General features: G+C 46.5%; 1 protein-coding gene across 1 annotated transcript; it reads right to left on the reverse strand.

The window, feature by feature from the left end:
- Window positions 1-268: 268 nt before the first annotated feature.
- RS1 (retinoschisin 1) lies at window positions 269-13,262 on the reverse strand. Its single transcript, XM_064646715.1, has 6 exons — window positions 13,166-13,262; window positions 5,092-5,117; window positions 4,694-4,799; window positions 2,020-2,161; window positions 1,684-1,879; window positions 269-565 (listed from the first exon to the last, which is right to left on the reverse strand). The coding sequence occupies exons 1-6, from the start codon at window positions 13,215-13,217 to the stop codon at window positions 413-415; spliced, it is 675 nt and encodes a 224-aa protein (XP_064502785.1). The 5' UTR covers window positions 13,218-13,262; the 3' UTR covers window positions 269-412.
- Window positions 13,263-13,988: the final 726 nt, after the last annotated feature.

A 13,988-nucleotide genomic window follows, 5' to 3' on the forward strand; every position in this document is an offset into this window, starting at 1 on the left:
CCTCCCTGGTCCTGGTGGGTCAGTGGGGGAGGGCTGGGCTCCAGGACAAATAATCAGGCATAGACCTGCCGTCCTGAAAAGAACCCAAGCCCTGCCTTTGGACCCCATCTGCATTTACTCTGGCCTTCACAGCACACTGTGATGATGATTTCCCCAACCTAACAGCCAGGGCCAGAAGCACCATATATCATGGGATCAAAGCCCTGATCCCTCCCACCTTTCCCAGCGTGTGCCCAGAAACACCCATCAGCTGAATGACCAGGCATGGTATGGAGCCATGTTTTATTCAAGATAGCTCTTCCCTTTGCAGGCTGGGCATTTACTCCGCAGGACTGTGGCTGCAGCTGTGGCAGTGGTGAGGCAGGGCAGCTGCATGGGCAGACACCTCCACGTCCACCTCAGGAGACAGCAGTCAGCCACACTTGCCCAGGCACTCCAGGAGCTCCATGCGGATGGCGATGCGCACGTGCCAGCCCAGCGGGATGAGGCGGATGTAGCGGGCCACGATGGGCGGCCGCAGCAGGTTCTGCACTGAAGAGGAGCGGTCTGAGTTGCCATAGAAAACCTGTGAAGGGAGGTGTGGGGAGGTGGTTAGGGGGCTGGAAGTTCTGTCCCATGAGTCTGGGGTGCCTGTGCAGAATAGATGAAGAGGAGGTTCCCTCCCCTCCACCCTCAAAACAAAAGACATCAAAAATAGCCAGACCATTTTTGTCATGCTGATTCGGTTTTCTGAGTAAGTCACTTTCTCCCATTGTTTCTGCACTTTTTGTGGTTAGGCCAGACTTAATCTCACCCCATCCTCTCTCACTTGCCTTCCTGCAGCAAGGCACCACATGTTTGGAGTGAGCATGGTAAAATTTGGCTCTTTGCAGTTCATGAGCTGGGTTGTCTCATATGCCAATACAGACAAAAAATGTATCTGAGCGTCCTTTCCTCATTGCTTGGCCAGCATGTCGCATCACCTGCTGCCACGACCTGTTTTTTGGGGAAAGCTCAGCACAGCATCTCCCCAAGGCTGCAGGAACTGATACTTCAGCAAAGCCACCAGAGCCTCCCATGCTAGGACAGGGCCATCCCCACAGATGGACACTGAGGATGCCTAGGAGGCAGCAGCTGTGGCATCCCCCAGCCCAGCTGGGCTGCACAGGCATCATTGTAAGGTTTCCTCAGTGCAATTTTTCGCTTCAAACCAGCCAGTAAGAAGTGCAGTGTGAGAACAGTTCAGTGGGCTGTGACATAAGTAGTTACAGATCTTGTCTCAGGGTTTTTTCTGCATTGTCATTGTGCACTAGCTCTAGACTTACGCCAAAAGGGGCCCCCATTTCTCAGTGCCCAAGCAGGGCTGGGGTTGTATAGCCACAGCTGAGAAAGTGGGTTTATCATGGAGGTGCTCCCTCCTCTGCAATGCCAACTAATACCCTTGAGCTTAATCTGGACTCCACTATCATCATTAGAAATCACAACAAATTTATTTTGCCCTGGTCAGGATGGCACTCACTTTCACCACAGAGGAAATGGCCCCTCTCTGTGCTGCCCCCAGACATGGAGTGAGCACTGAGACCCATCCACCCTGCTGCTGACACAGGACCCCCATTTTGGGGCACCTCCCACTGAGAAATGATGCCTTCATGTCACCAAACATGCCACCTCTCCACCAGTGGCCAAAGAGCAAATTGCACTGACCCGATTGTTCCCGGTCTGGTCCTTGTAGTAAACCCAGTTGAGGTTTTCGTCGGTGCGGTACTGAATGCTGTACTTGGTCATCCACTCATCGGCATCACAGCGACCTTGTGTGAGGATCCCTGAAATCACCTTCACCTCCTTCAGATCGATCTGCAGCCACTGTGCAGTGTCCTGGTACTTGGAGAGCCACGCACACCTGGGGGACAGCACCAGCTCTGCTATGTCCTCTACCGCTGCCCTTCCAGGCAGACCCTCCTGCCCCACACTGCCAGGGTTCCCCCAGCACCCCACACCCTCTGCCCCTGGAGCCCCTCAGAGAGGCATTTTGGAACTCACCCAAAGCCTTGGCCATTGAGGCGGGCCTTGTTGGCTGTCCAGGAGGAGTACCAACCCGTGTACTGCTCAGGGTTGGAGCAACTTATCTGGTCTGGGGTGACAGAACCAGACTCAAAACCCAGGGGCTTGTGGTAGGGACACTCTGCAGAAAAGGGGAAAAAAACACCTTAAGTGACATGACTGGCTGTTTCCTGGGTGTGTTTGCACACACATTGTCAACACCTCCTGTGGTTTCACTACTCCGTCTCCTCCCTGACTAGGATGCTCTTAATCCCAGACCACAACCTGCACAGGGGCCATAGTATCTTCATTCCTAACTAGTTTTAATTTCTAACTCTTCTTTCTCTCTCAAACTTACTAAACTTGTTCTACCTGAAACATTTTGGGGGAAAGGTTTTATTCAGATGTTGTAGTATGAATCTCCTTCTTGAAAGGCATGTGGAAGAAAAACCAGACTGGATCCATCAACCTGGATCCAGCCTCCAGGCTGTCTGCCTCTGCCTGGTCCTTGAGAAATGTCAGGCACTGCTTTACTTGCTGGGCTTTACCCCCTTCTGCCCCTCCACTCACTGTCTTGATTTACTTGAATGGCAAAATTTCTGAGCAAGCTCTGATCATCAAGCTTGCTTCACAAGCACCCTTGGGTCTTCTGCATTCTCTGCTATGGGGACCATCTTTGTGTCTGGAGATGGTCTTGCCTTGTGGAAAACCTGCAGATGTTCTGGTGCCAGTGAGGTGTAATGCATGACTCCACTGAAGGCTCAGGGATCTCCATCTGAGTTTTTGACTTCAGGTCTCTAGGCTACCAGTCATGCCCCCACAGCTGTCTTTGGCAACAGTGACAAATTCAACATGACTCCTGCTGGCTGCAAAAATACTGGAGAAAGAAATACTCATTCGTCATTAAAACTTTCTGTGTGGGTCACCACACAGGGCTCTGAAATGCAGGACTTTGGTGATGCTGAGCACCTACATGCTAACTGGACCTAGTTGTGGGGATTTTTGTTATGATCATTTTTTATACAATCAGGTTATCACTGCGTATCAAGATACACAGAATGAAGGTGCTCACAAGGGTCACATGGGGATTGCCTAGGCAAACATCTATATCACAGGCAGTATTTTCTAATTTTGCAGCCTGTGGAGCCCCCAAAGGTTACTCTGTACCTTTCTCCAGTTCAGCATAGTTTGTTTCATGGGTCTCAGCAGTAAAGGAGCAAGCAAAGCTCTGCGCAGCTTCCCTTGTGGGTAGGACGTTTCCTTGCCTTAGCTGTGCCTGACCAACCAGCGTGGTGCCTCGTGTTAAAAATGACCTACACATGGGGTGCCTCAGTGGGGGCCTAGAACCCGGTATGACCGTGGCCTCCCCAGTGCAACTCCCCAGCACTGCAGCCCTGTGGTCGATGTCTCATTAGCAAGCTCCACTAGGTCAATACTGTATGCATCAATATCTCATTAACATATCTTGCTCAGTCGGTACCTCATTAACATGTTTTTTCCCATGAAAACATATAGCCACCCTCCCGCCTTCCTCGAGGCATGGAAACATCATGCTTTTTCACCACGTTAAAAGCCTTGCTCCCCTTGTGCAAGAGGTGGCTGGGCTGGGGTGGCCCCTTGTGTTTACTATTCGTTAGGCTTATCTCAAACACCACCCAACTTCACTTTTAGCAACACTAATCCTCAGACCACACAACCATAATGCAATTAGCAGGTCACCTTCTGGTGAGTCCCACGCACAGGGACCCACCAAAACAGATGCCTGATGCCTGCCTGGCCAAATCAGGGAGTGCAAAGCCCCTACCTAGGGAGAGCAGAGTTACAGTGGCAATATTCATCATTCAGGAGAACAGCCTTTATCAGTCAAGGAAGCCTTCATTACTCAGCTGCATAATGCTAATGTGTGAGAGCACCCATCACACCTGGCCTTGCCGGGAAACCTAGCCCTGCTCCTCACATATCTGCCATGGACAGATCAACCAAACCTGTCATGTCTCCTTCCCCTACCTTGCCTCTCAAAAGGCAAGGGTTTTAAACAGGAAGAGTATGGGTTTAGATTGGACATAAAGCAGAACTTTTTTACTGTGCAGATGATGATCCACTGGGACAGGTTGTCCAGAGAAGCTGTGGATGCCCCATCCCTGAAAGTGTTCAAGTCCAGGTTGGATGGGGCTTTGAGCAACCTAGTCTAGTGGAAGATGTCGCTATCAATAAAGGGGATGGGAGAGGGGAGGTATTGGAAGTAGATGATCTTCAATGGTCCCTTCCAATCCAAACCATGTTGTGATTCCGTGATTGCTTGGTGCAAATGACAGCAGGGTGGTACCAGGCTGTAGCAAGACTTCAAATGGAGAATTGTACACTGCTAAGGTTAAATGGTAAGAAAATACGCAGTAAGACCAGGCTGGCATGCCAGGCATAGGTGCCAGTAGGGAGCACTGGCCAGCATGGGCCACCCTCAGTGACCTCCCAAGGCCCAGGAATGGTGGCTGCCTCTGCCTGACAGTGCAGGGTCACCCCCTCACCTCACACCAGTGCAGCTCCCCCAGCCTCACAGCAGCTGGATTTGGAACAAGTACCACCAAAACATGCCTCCTCTGCAATGGTGAGTGCAGGAGGGGAACCTGCTGGAGATAACCAGGCAAATATGGCTAAAAGCACACTGGTCCATTACCTGGCATGCACTCCAAGCTGTTAGTCCCACTGGACCACACTGAGTTAGGTCCTCCTTGGCAATCGCATTTGCAAGCCTTGCTGTGCCACAGCTCCAGTCTCTCATCCTAAAGGGAAGGTAAAAAACCAGCAATAAATCAACATAGTCATCAACAACAGCAACATGAGGCTAAATCTGAGTTCTGAACCTGAGACAGATGCTCATGCCTGCCCAGCCTGCTGCACCTTCTCTGAGCCAGCCTAGCATGAAACATGGGGTGACTTGGATCCCTTGGATTCAGAAGTCAGAGCATGTGCCTGGGCCAGGTGCCACCCCTACTTCTGGCCCAAGGCACCAAAGCTAGGCCGTGTCAGAGCCCCAGCATTTACCTGGCAGCCAAACAAGCCAGAGACACTTACCTCTCCTGGGGAGAGGGCCATTGCAGCTGGGCAGTGGGCGTGGAGAGAAGAAGAGAGAGACAGATTAGAAACAAAGATGCTGCAAGCAAACTTTACAAAATACAATTTTCTCCTGAGCTAGGGACAAATAAATAAATGAAGGACTGACGAATCTACCAAGTTTTCCCCAAGCTGATTGCCAGGGGAAGGTAAGAGAATATGGGCAGGAGCAGGGCACTGCCTGTGTCCATGTCTGTGCTACTCCTCCACTGGGTTTTCTTTCTGATGTCTTTGGCATCTCCTCTTTCTGATCAGACACACCTGAATCACCCTGAGGAGAAACTCATGCCAGCCCACTTGGTCTCTGCTTTATAGCTGATTTTGCCCACATCCATTTTTTATGCCTTCCTGCTCTAGTTTCCCTGTCACATTTTCTCCTTAAAATGTGTAAGCTGATGAACTCCAAGGGTGAAATCCCATCCTGGCACTACTGCAAGTGATAAGTGCCTTTGGAGGAGATGGGACACTCTACAAGGTGCTTGGTCTGAGACCACTCACTTTGGATGGGATGGAGAAAAATGTAATGTAAACGGGTCTTCCTAATCCATTTTACAGACAGGACACTGGTTTTTTTCTTTCTTAGGGAAAACCAGTCGTTGTGGCTGTAGAGGAAGAGACATTATTTTTGTAACATCTGACCTGTTTTATCTCTTGCCTCTTACTGAGCAATGGCTTTTTTATGAGCACTTTCCTTACTGAAAAGGCTCTCCTTGCTTCACAGTGAAGTCCAAAGCAGACTGTGTTAACAGCATTTGGACTGGCAGGATAATTCCCAGACATCTATGAAAATAATTAAAAAAAAAAATAGTCCCATGACTGCTGATAACTCATCAACACAAGTCAAATGTCGAACATCACTTTTTCAAAGCCAGTAGGGCATCTACAAGCCACCAAGGAACAAGCTGTTGAGCAGGTAAAAACTTGCATACAGAAGCCATGAGAAACCTGCCACAGAGGTTTTGTGAATACAGAAAGAGGTCTTTTCACCAAATGAATTAGACTCTGAATTATTCACTGAATTCTAGTTATGATTTATTCATTCATACACTGTCACTTTGCTGAGTCTAGGAAGCTCCAGCTAATGCTGGGAATTTACATCTCACGTTTCTATAGCAAGTTTCCTCTCAAAATACTCACAAACACAGAGCAATTATAATCAGCTGAAATATAAACTATATACAAAGCTCTGTTTATTACTGAAATGCAACTGCTCCTTGGGTGTGACACTGAGCCTAAATGTATCAAGAGTCTGAAAGAAAGACAGCCAAGAACAAAATGATAAAGAAGTTTTAAAAAATTCCTTTCTCTAACAACAGAGATGGTTTCCTGTGCTTCAGCGTCCCAGGGCAGCATTTCTGGCATCAGGAACTTGCAACATTAACCCAAGGCACTGGCCCTGGCAGAAGAAGTAAACATTGGTCTGCAATAAAAAGATATGGCTTATAGTCAGACCCAAGAGGGAGGCAGGGGGCACCCAGACCCCAACAAGCTCAGCAGAAAAACAAGGCTGCACATCTCCGGATCTGGCCTCTCGTAAAGCGTAGGCTGAGGGCCACTCACAACACTGCACTACACCTTTCCCAGCACAGATGTTACCCAGTCAAACCCTGTCACTTCACTGTGCAATGAGAAAACCAAGGCAGAGGTGTAAGCCCAAGGCCACCTCTGTGCTGTGCCACACAGGGCAAAGGAATTTGACTTAAACCAGCATAAAGGTGGTTAACGCTGTTTGCCAATACAATACAAACCAGGACTTTATCACTTATCAAAACTGTACCATCTTTGCCAATAAAAGAAATGTAGTGCCTCTCCTGCCTGCGTGGTGCTCTGTTTGATGCCAATTCTGCAGTGGCACTGGCACCAGGGCCATGACAACCAGGAGAGCAGGTGTGTCTCCTGCCCCTCCAGCCAGTGCTCCTGCTCCAGGAGCACCACCTGCAAGGGCAGCTTCCTTACCCTGAAATCTGGGAGCCTGATTCCCCAGCCAGCATAGCCCTCATGTGTCCCCACTGCCCAGCAACTGTCTGAGCTCACAGGGCTCCAGGCTTGACTTCTTCCATCTGCAGGCACTTAAGTTTCATTTAGAGATGTGTGCTTGCTATGTGTTTCTTAACTTCATTTTCATCTTTAGAAGACTGATTTTTGTGCAAAAACTTCTGTGTGTTGGTTTGGGTTTTCCTTATGGTGGTTTAATGCACTTTGGCCTGGCAAAGGGGTTGGAAAAGACCTCTAAAATCATCAAGTCCAGCCACTAACCTAAGAAAACTATGTTCCATGAAGATGACTGTATTGTGGTGAAGCCTACTCTTGTGCACTATGTGGGAAAAGGGGATGTCGATTACCAGGACTGATGTAGGGTATTGCTGTGGGACCATGCTGAGCCCTTCCATAGGTCTCCTGAGTACCTCCCTTTGAGAGCCAAGATCAAAATTTGATATGTCATTGACACATGGAACTCAAAATTCAATATCTATGAGTGAAACAACAGGGAAAAAAGGAACAGTTTTCAGGTGGGTGGGTGTACGATAGCACCAATTCAACCACCAGAAATGAATCCTCCTCACAGGTCACCCCAGCATCACTTGGGTGGCTGCACTCAGCCAGTGATGGCTGAGATGCCTGCTCCTGAGTTACAAGAGTGGCTTCTAGGGTTTTTAGCCTCATCTGCCAGGGGACAGCACTGCAAATCAAGCAAGGGTGTAAATTTCAAGCACAAAAGGCCTTCTTTCAAGGCAATGTTGTATTGGGTCAGTCCCACAACACACAGGGTGCAAAGCCAGTGCCAGGGCACGGGTGCTGGTGTGCTGCCCCTCTGGTTGTCCCCATTGGGCTGGGGATCACCACCCCTCACTGCATAACTCACTGATTTAATTATCTCAAACAGGAGTTCAGCTTTGTCTTTTTGAGTCAGAAGAGGTTAATTGCTAAGGGCTTGCTCCCACAAGTGGCGCAGCCATCCAACCATGGCACAGGGGAGTAGCAAGCTTGGCTTGGCTTGGGGTAAGTGCAGCAGCAGATGGCCAAACATCCTGCCTGGGCAGCGTGGCCTGATAACCCCTGGTGCTGGGAGAGAAAAGGAAAAGGAAAATGCCCTTGCCTGCAGTTGGCCAGAAAACACAGTAATTGATATATTGGTGTGTTTACAGCTGTGACGGGCACTGTCCTACAAAGGAAATGAAGAGGAAAGCTGGCTGCCAATAGCCCAAAAAAAAAGTGATGGCCAGCATGCTTTTATAGTGAGCGTGTTTGCCTTCAAGGAAGGTTACAAAGATAATTGGTAATTGTAGGTCAGACAGAACGAATTGCTGCAATTCATGGGAGAGTCATAAGTCCTGCACGGCCGCCAGGGGCTGTTGTTTTAAAAGCACAAGACTGAAAAAAACCCCCAAACATTAAAAAGCAAAAAGTACTATTTACAGCCTACCCCCCAGGACATTCAGCAAACCATCAGTTCAGTGAAATAAACTGTTATCTATGTTTGTGGGAGGCAGGGAGGAAAGGCATGCACCTTTCCCATCCCTTCATCCTACCCTGCAGTGCTGTTTGTCCAGCACACTATCATGCACAAATGCCACCCGACAGGTCAGGATTTAGGGACCAGGGCTTAGGCAAGAACCAGAGGATGATTTTGTGTCAGAGCACCTTAGTGAGGTTGGGCTGTAGCCCAGGCCCTGGGATGGCCCCACTCAGGGAGCAGGATGGAGGGGAGAGATATTCTAGGGGGTGGTCCAGGTTTGCGGGAGAAAGAAAAGAGATAGCAGAGGTAGTCCTGGGATGCCAAGATGGGGAGGACACAGGTTTCCTGAGGTGGAAGTGGGATAAACCAGCAGCCACAACTTAAGGCTAGCTGGGAAAACGAAGGGGCAATAAATAGCAAGGAAACTCAGCTGCTGGCATTTTAAGGACAGGAAAAGGTAACTGTGTGTCTCAGAAAATTTGTAATCATGTGGCTAAACAAGAGTAAGAAAGGAGGAAGATAAGTGTGGACAGAAGTAACACTGCCAAAGGCTAAGCACATTTTGATATGGTAACTCTGAGAAATCATATTCACTATCCTGACCATAATGCCACAATACCAAGTCCTCTTTTAGTGTGTCTAGAATTAATGACAAATGTACAAGCATGAGAAAGCACATAAAAAATATAAAAACAGAGGAATAAACTATAACACAGAATAAATGTCAGTCACTCAACTTACTGGAATAAGTTCACATAAACTTGATCATTGTAGGAAAAGTATGTGGAAAAGTTTAATTATTTATTTATTTTATAATTTAGGTGTCCTAGAAGCTTCAGCTGGAAAATAGTTAATGTTGTCTCTCATCTCTGCAAGCAACATCTCAGTTTAAAGTCTCGGAGAGATGAGTAAAATGACTTACTCTCCTCCCAGTGGAGAGCAGTCCCCTCCATGGTGCAGCAGTGCTTTCTGGGCACTGTGGTTCCTGCTGCATAGTCACCTGCTTCCCTTCTGCACCTGTGGGTCATGGGGCAGGGCAAGGGAAAACAGCTCAAAACTCAGAAAAATATGACTGGAGCCCCAACAAAGATGTCACAGAAACGAAAGATATAGCTGGACTGAATGGCACTGTTTTTATCCATGCTTTCTGAAAAGCACACCATTGCAAAGCCCTCTTTTCCCTGAGCACCACATTAGACATCATCAGGAAGCAGAGTTAGGTAACACAGTCTGTAAAGCAACACAGAGGGTTGAGACACTGAAAAAAGCATTCAGTGGTCTGTGCTCATTGGGTGCTAGTTTGTGGGTTGCTATATTATTAACCTAGGCTATTTTTACATACCAGCCCTGAAAATCGTGCCAGGCAAGTGAGGTGACTCACATCAGGTTGCAGAGCCTTGGTAACAAGGTGCATTTAGGGAAGCTGCCATATCTGTGGTGTTTTCCCAAATGCGCCACAGGCAAGGGCCCCAGGGACCCCTGCTGCAGCTGTGGCCGTCCCAGGTCCCCTTGGCAAGAGTAGCCCCCCTGTCCAGTCGCTTGGTGATTGCTTTTGTTGATTTCCCCCAGGGCTTTTTCCATGGTTATGCTAAGCAGCCTCAATGGGACCTCGTGTTGAGCAAACAGTATCTCTATTTCTAAAAAGCCTGGGGTTTAAACGGTCCTTGGGAGCTGTGCTAGCAGGCAGAGACCCCTAGGGCATATGCAGATCTGTGTCCACCAAAAGACACTGGGAGTCAGGCTGGGCGCCCGTCCAGGGATGCCGACCACCTAAAGCCACAGTGGCCAAAATGCTCAGGCTTTTTCCCCCGTAGATGATATTCTGGCCTCAGCACCACCCAAGAGGGCACCAACGCCCCGGCACACATCAGCCTGCGAGGACTGACCTCTGCTGATCACTGGCAGGCACGGTCAGAGCCAGAAAATGAGGGCAAGAGGAGCAGCATCAGTGTCAGCCTGCAGAGGGGAGAAGGTCTCATACTTTGTGTTAAGCTTTTCTCTCAGGCTTTAACTCAGCTGTTCTTTTCCTCCTTCATTTTGTGAGGATTTTTCATGGTTTTATTATTTTAATTTCCATTTACTTGAGTTATTTTTATTTGGTTTCCATTTTTATTCATTTGTATTGTGTGTCATTTAATATTTCTATCTCGTATTGGCCTCATAAGCCACCAGCGTGCCTGTAACAAATGTGGATAGAGCCTTCCTAAATCTTCATTCGCAAAGCCTGGTCATGACATGACATTTAATATTTACTAGTTATTTGAACACGATAAAAACCATATTTAAATAATGACAATTATTCGTATTTAATTAATATTAATTTCTCTTTAACACCTGCTGGTCTTTTATGTTGTGAAAATATCTGGAAAAAGATTAAATAAGTTGGAAAAAAATCAACCTCTCCCCCTTTTCTTCTTAAGAGATGCACAATTATCTTTTTTTCCCAAAGTGTTCCTTTGAAAACTTTTGCCAATTTATGATCTTACTGTCATGTTTGCTCCTTCCTGCTTAGAGCTACGCAGAACATTGCCTGCATAGTAATTTCACTAGATGCATTGATTATGCCAAAGGGCAGCACTAAAGATGTTATTTACCATCATCCAAAGGCGGGTTTGAGCCTTTAATTTTGGTTTTGGGCTGGTTTGTTGGGTTTTTTTCAAAGCTACAAAAAAACCGGGAAAAAAGAAATCCACTCAAGCTGCTGAGATGTGCTTATTCCTCAACGTGTAGGGAGCACGGACAGAGTAATGCGGTGCAGGCATGTCACATTCAATGTGCTAAAAGCACATTCATGTCAATCCGGGGCTCGGGGTGCTCTCCCTCACCATATGGAGGGGGCTCAGCAGCTGCTGCGGCTCTCGTGGCAGGAGCCCGCCTGCTGCACCATATGCTGCTGCTGCTGCTGCTGCTGCTGCTGCTGCGGTGTCCCCGGCAAACACAAGCCCAGCCGAGGCGCAGGAGCTGGGGGTGCTCCTCTAAGCCACTTGCTCTGCCAGAGAAAATAAGCTAAGCAGCTTATCGTGACATCAGTGCACGTAGCTCGGAGGACTGACCTAGCAGCACCTTCGTGGTGAGAGGGAAAGGCAGGACTGTGAGGGGGACCTAGGAAAAGGGTCACTGCTCTCTTTTTATCCAGAGGAGGACACTTAGGCCATGAAGCAAAGAAAAACAGTAAATTAAGTAACATAGTAAATTAAGAAAATAAATATCAAAGGAGTGATGCCTTGAAAGTGATCCTGCAAGTTATTTTTCACTGCAGGCTCTCCAAAAATATCCTGATGTGTAGGTGTCTATTAAAAGCAAGCTGTGTCTGGGATTCAGAGTAAGGTATGAACTCATTCCAAGGACTAATTGCAGTTATGCCACCCAAAGGGAAAAAAATGCTGGAGTCTGGATAAAAACAGTCTTCCAAGAGGCTTAGGCATCAGTAACTTTCCCAAGTAAAACAAAGGAGAGAGGAGAGATAAAGTATGAGGAGAACATACAAATATTTGCTGTAAGATTAAAAGGAAGACCTATTAATTAGACAGAGTGGGGTACAGCCAAACATAACAGGATGAAATGAAGGCATGGCTAGTTGAGTAACATTTACTTTCCTACCCATGAAAATTTGTAGATCAAAGTATTAAGTGGAAACACAGAAAGATAGAAAAGAACTAGACAAATCAAAACAATGAGAATCCAACATACATGGGGGAAAAGCTGGACTGTCTGATTAATCTTCTCCTCACTCTGACAGATCACACTTGATTCACATGTTAATGTTGGTAGATACTGCTGAGCACTTACCAAGTGCAACCCTCAGCCTTGTTTAAGATAATAGCAGCTTTGCCATTGGCTTGGATGAAGCCAGAAATTTAAACACAACCCAGAAAATTATGTCCCTGTTCTATACTGCTGGGTTAATTAAAATGGAAGGAGATTGTGACCCTGAATTTTCTGGCTTCTTCTAGCTCCTGCTTACCTGCTTTCGTTGCTGCCTTTCTGCACAGTAAATTTGAGAAAGCCTCAAAATTGATAAATACCTTTCCCATTTTCTTGACTTATGATTGCATTTTGTTCTGAAAGTGCCTTTGGAAGTCTCTCCCAGGCCAAAATACCTGAAATGGCCTTTAAAAAAAAAGCCAATCTTCATCAGCAATCTCTTGCTGCTAGAGAAAATGATCAGCTTTTGATTAATCAAGAGTTTTGATTAACGAAGGACCAGTCTTTCATGTTTTGCTGTACCTCATTTTTCAAATCAGCGTTATTATTTACACACTGGCTCAGCTGCACTACAATTTTCTTTGCAAATTCATATTTTGACAAATTATATGGCAATTTTTTTATACTGCAATTATTTTGTGAAACAGAGTTTTGCTATTGAATATTCATAAAGCTGTAAGAACACTGCACGCTCATGTACATAAATTACACATCTCCTTCACATTTTGCCTTTCCCAAAATTATTATGCTTCCATGAGAATGTAAAGAGAGCTTGCTCTGTACCCCGTAGCCCCTGGAAGACGAAAGCATGGATGAAACAAGAAACACAAAGAGACATATCTGAAAGTGCCTCTCAGGAGGCAAAGTGCGTACCTTTGTACCAGAAAAGAAGAGACAGCAGGACTCTTCCCATCTTGAACTGCATCTTTTCCTTCCTCTGTTGTGAATAGCTCCTTAGTGTACTGCTTGGCTTGATGGGAAGGCATGAGATTAACTTAAGCATTGCCTAAGCACCTTACTCTCCTTCATTCTCATGATTTTCTCAAGCACCATCAAGCCAAACACATAATTATTACTGTCAAGCTCCATCCTAGAGGATGTGTCATCTGCAACAGTTTTTGAAAGGTAACAAGTATTGAGGTACTGACACTCTAAGCATGAATCTGAATGAGTATGTAGACATATGTCCAAATAAACAAGGATATACCTATGTAGAAACCACATATACCCCCTACAGAAAAGCAGATGACTAAAGCTTATAAAAGGTATGTAGTATATATTGTCTATTGTATATAATAGGTATTCACTGACTTCCACCCCAATTCTTTACCTCTACACTATCAATGCCTTTCCTAATAATAGTTGCATGTTGAAATCTGCTCTGGCCTTATTGCTCTTCCAGTCATCTAATTGTGTGGGGCTGAAAATGGCAATCAGTAGATCAAACAAAAATAGCACTTTTCAGTTGTTTACTTGCTAGGCTGTAAAAAACTCAACCCAAAAATGTACACCTGCCTTTGCTAACAGTTCTACCTATAGTATCCTCTCGATAGGCTTAAGTTCAAGAGAGTAATAAATTTGATTTTAAAATGATTGAAAGGTTCAAGATAACAGACTGCTAGTGATTCCAGTGGATCTTGCACCCATTCCTCCAATCTCTGCTAATTATGTGCAATTAGCAGTGAATTTTTAATGG

Source organism: Pseudopipra pipra, chromosome 2, assembly GCF_036250125.1.
Source record: "Pseudopipra pipra isolate bDixPip1 chromosome 2, bDixPip1.hap1, whole genome shotgun sequence".
In the NCBI taxonomy this organism is placed as follows: Eukaryota; Metazoa; Chordata; class Aves; order Passeriformes; family Pipridae; genus Pseudopipra; species Pseudopipra pipra.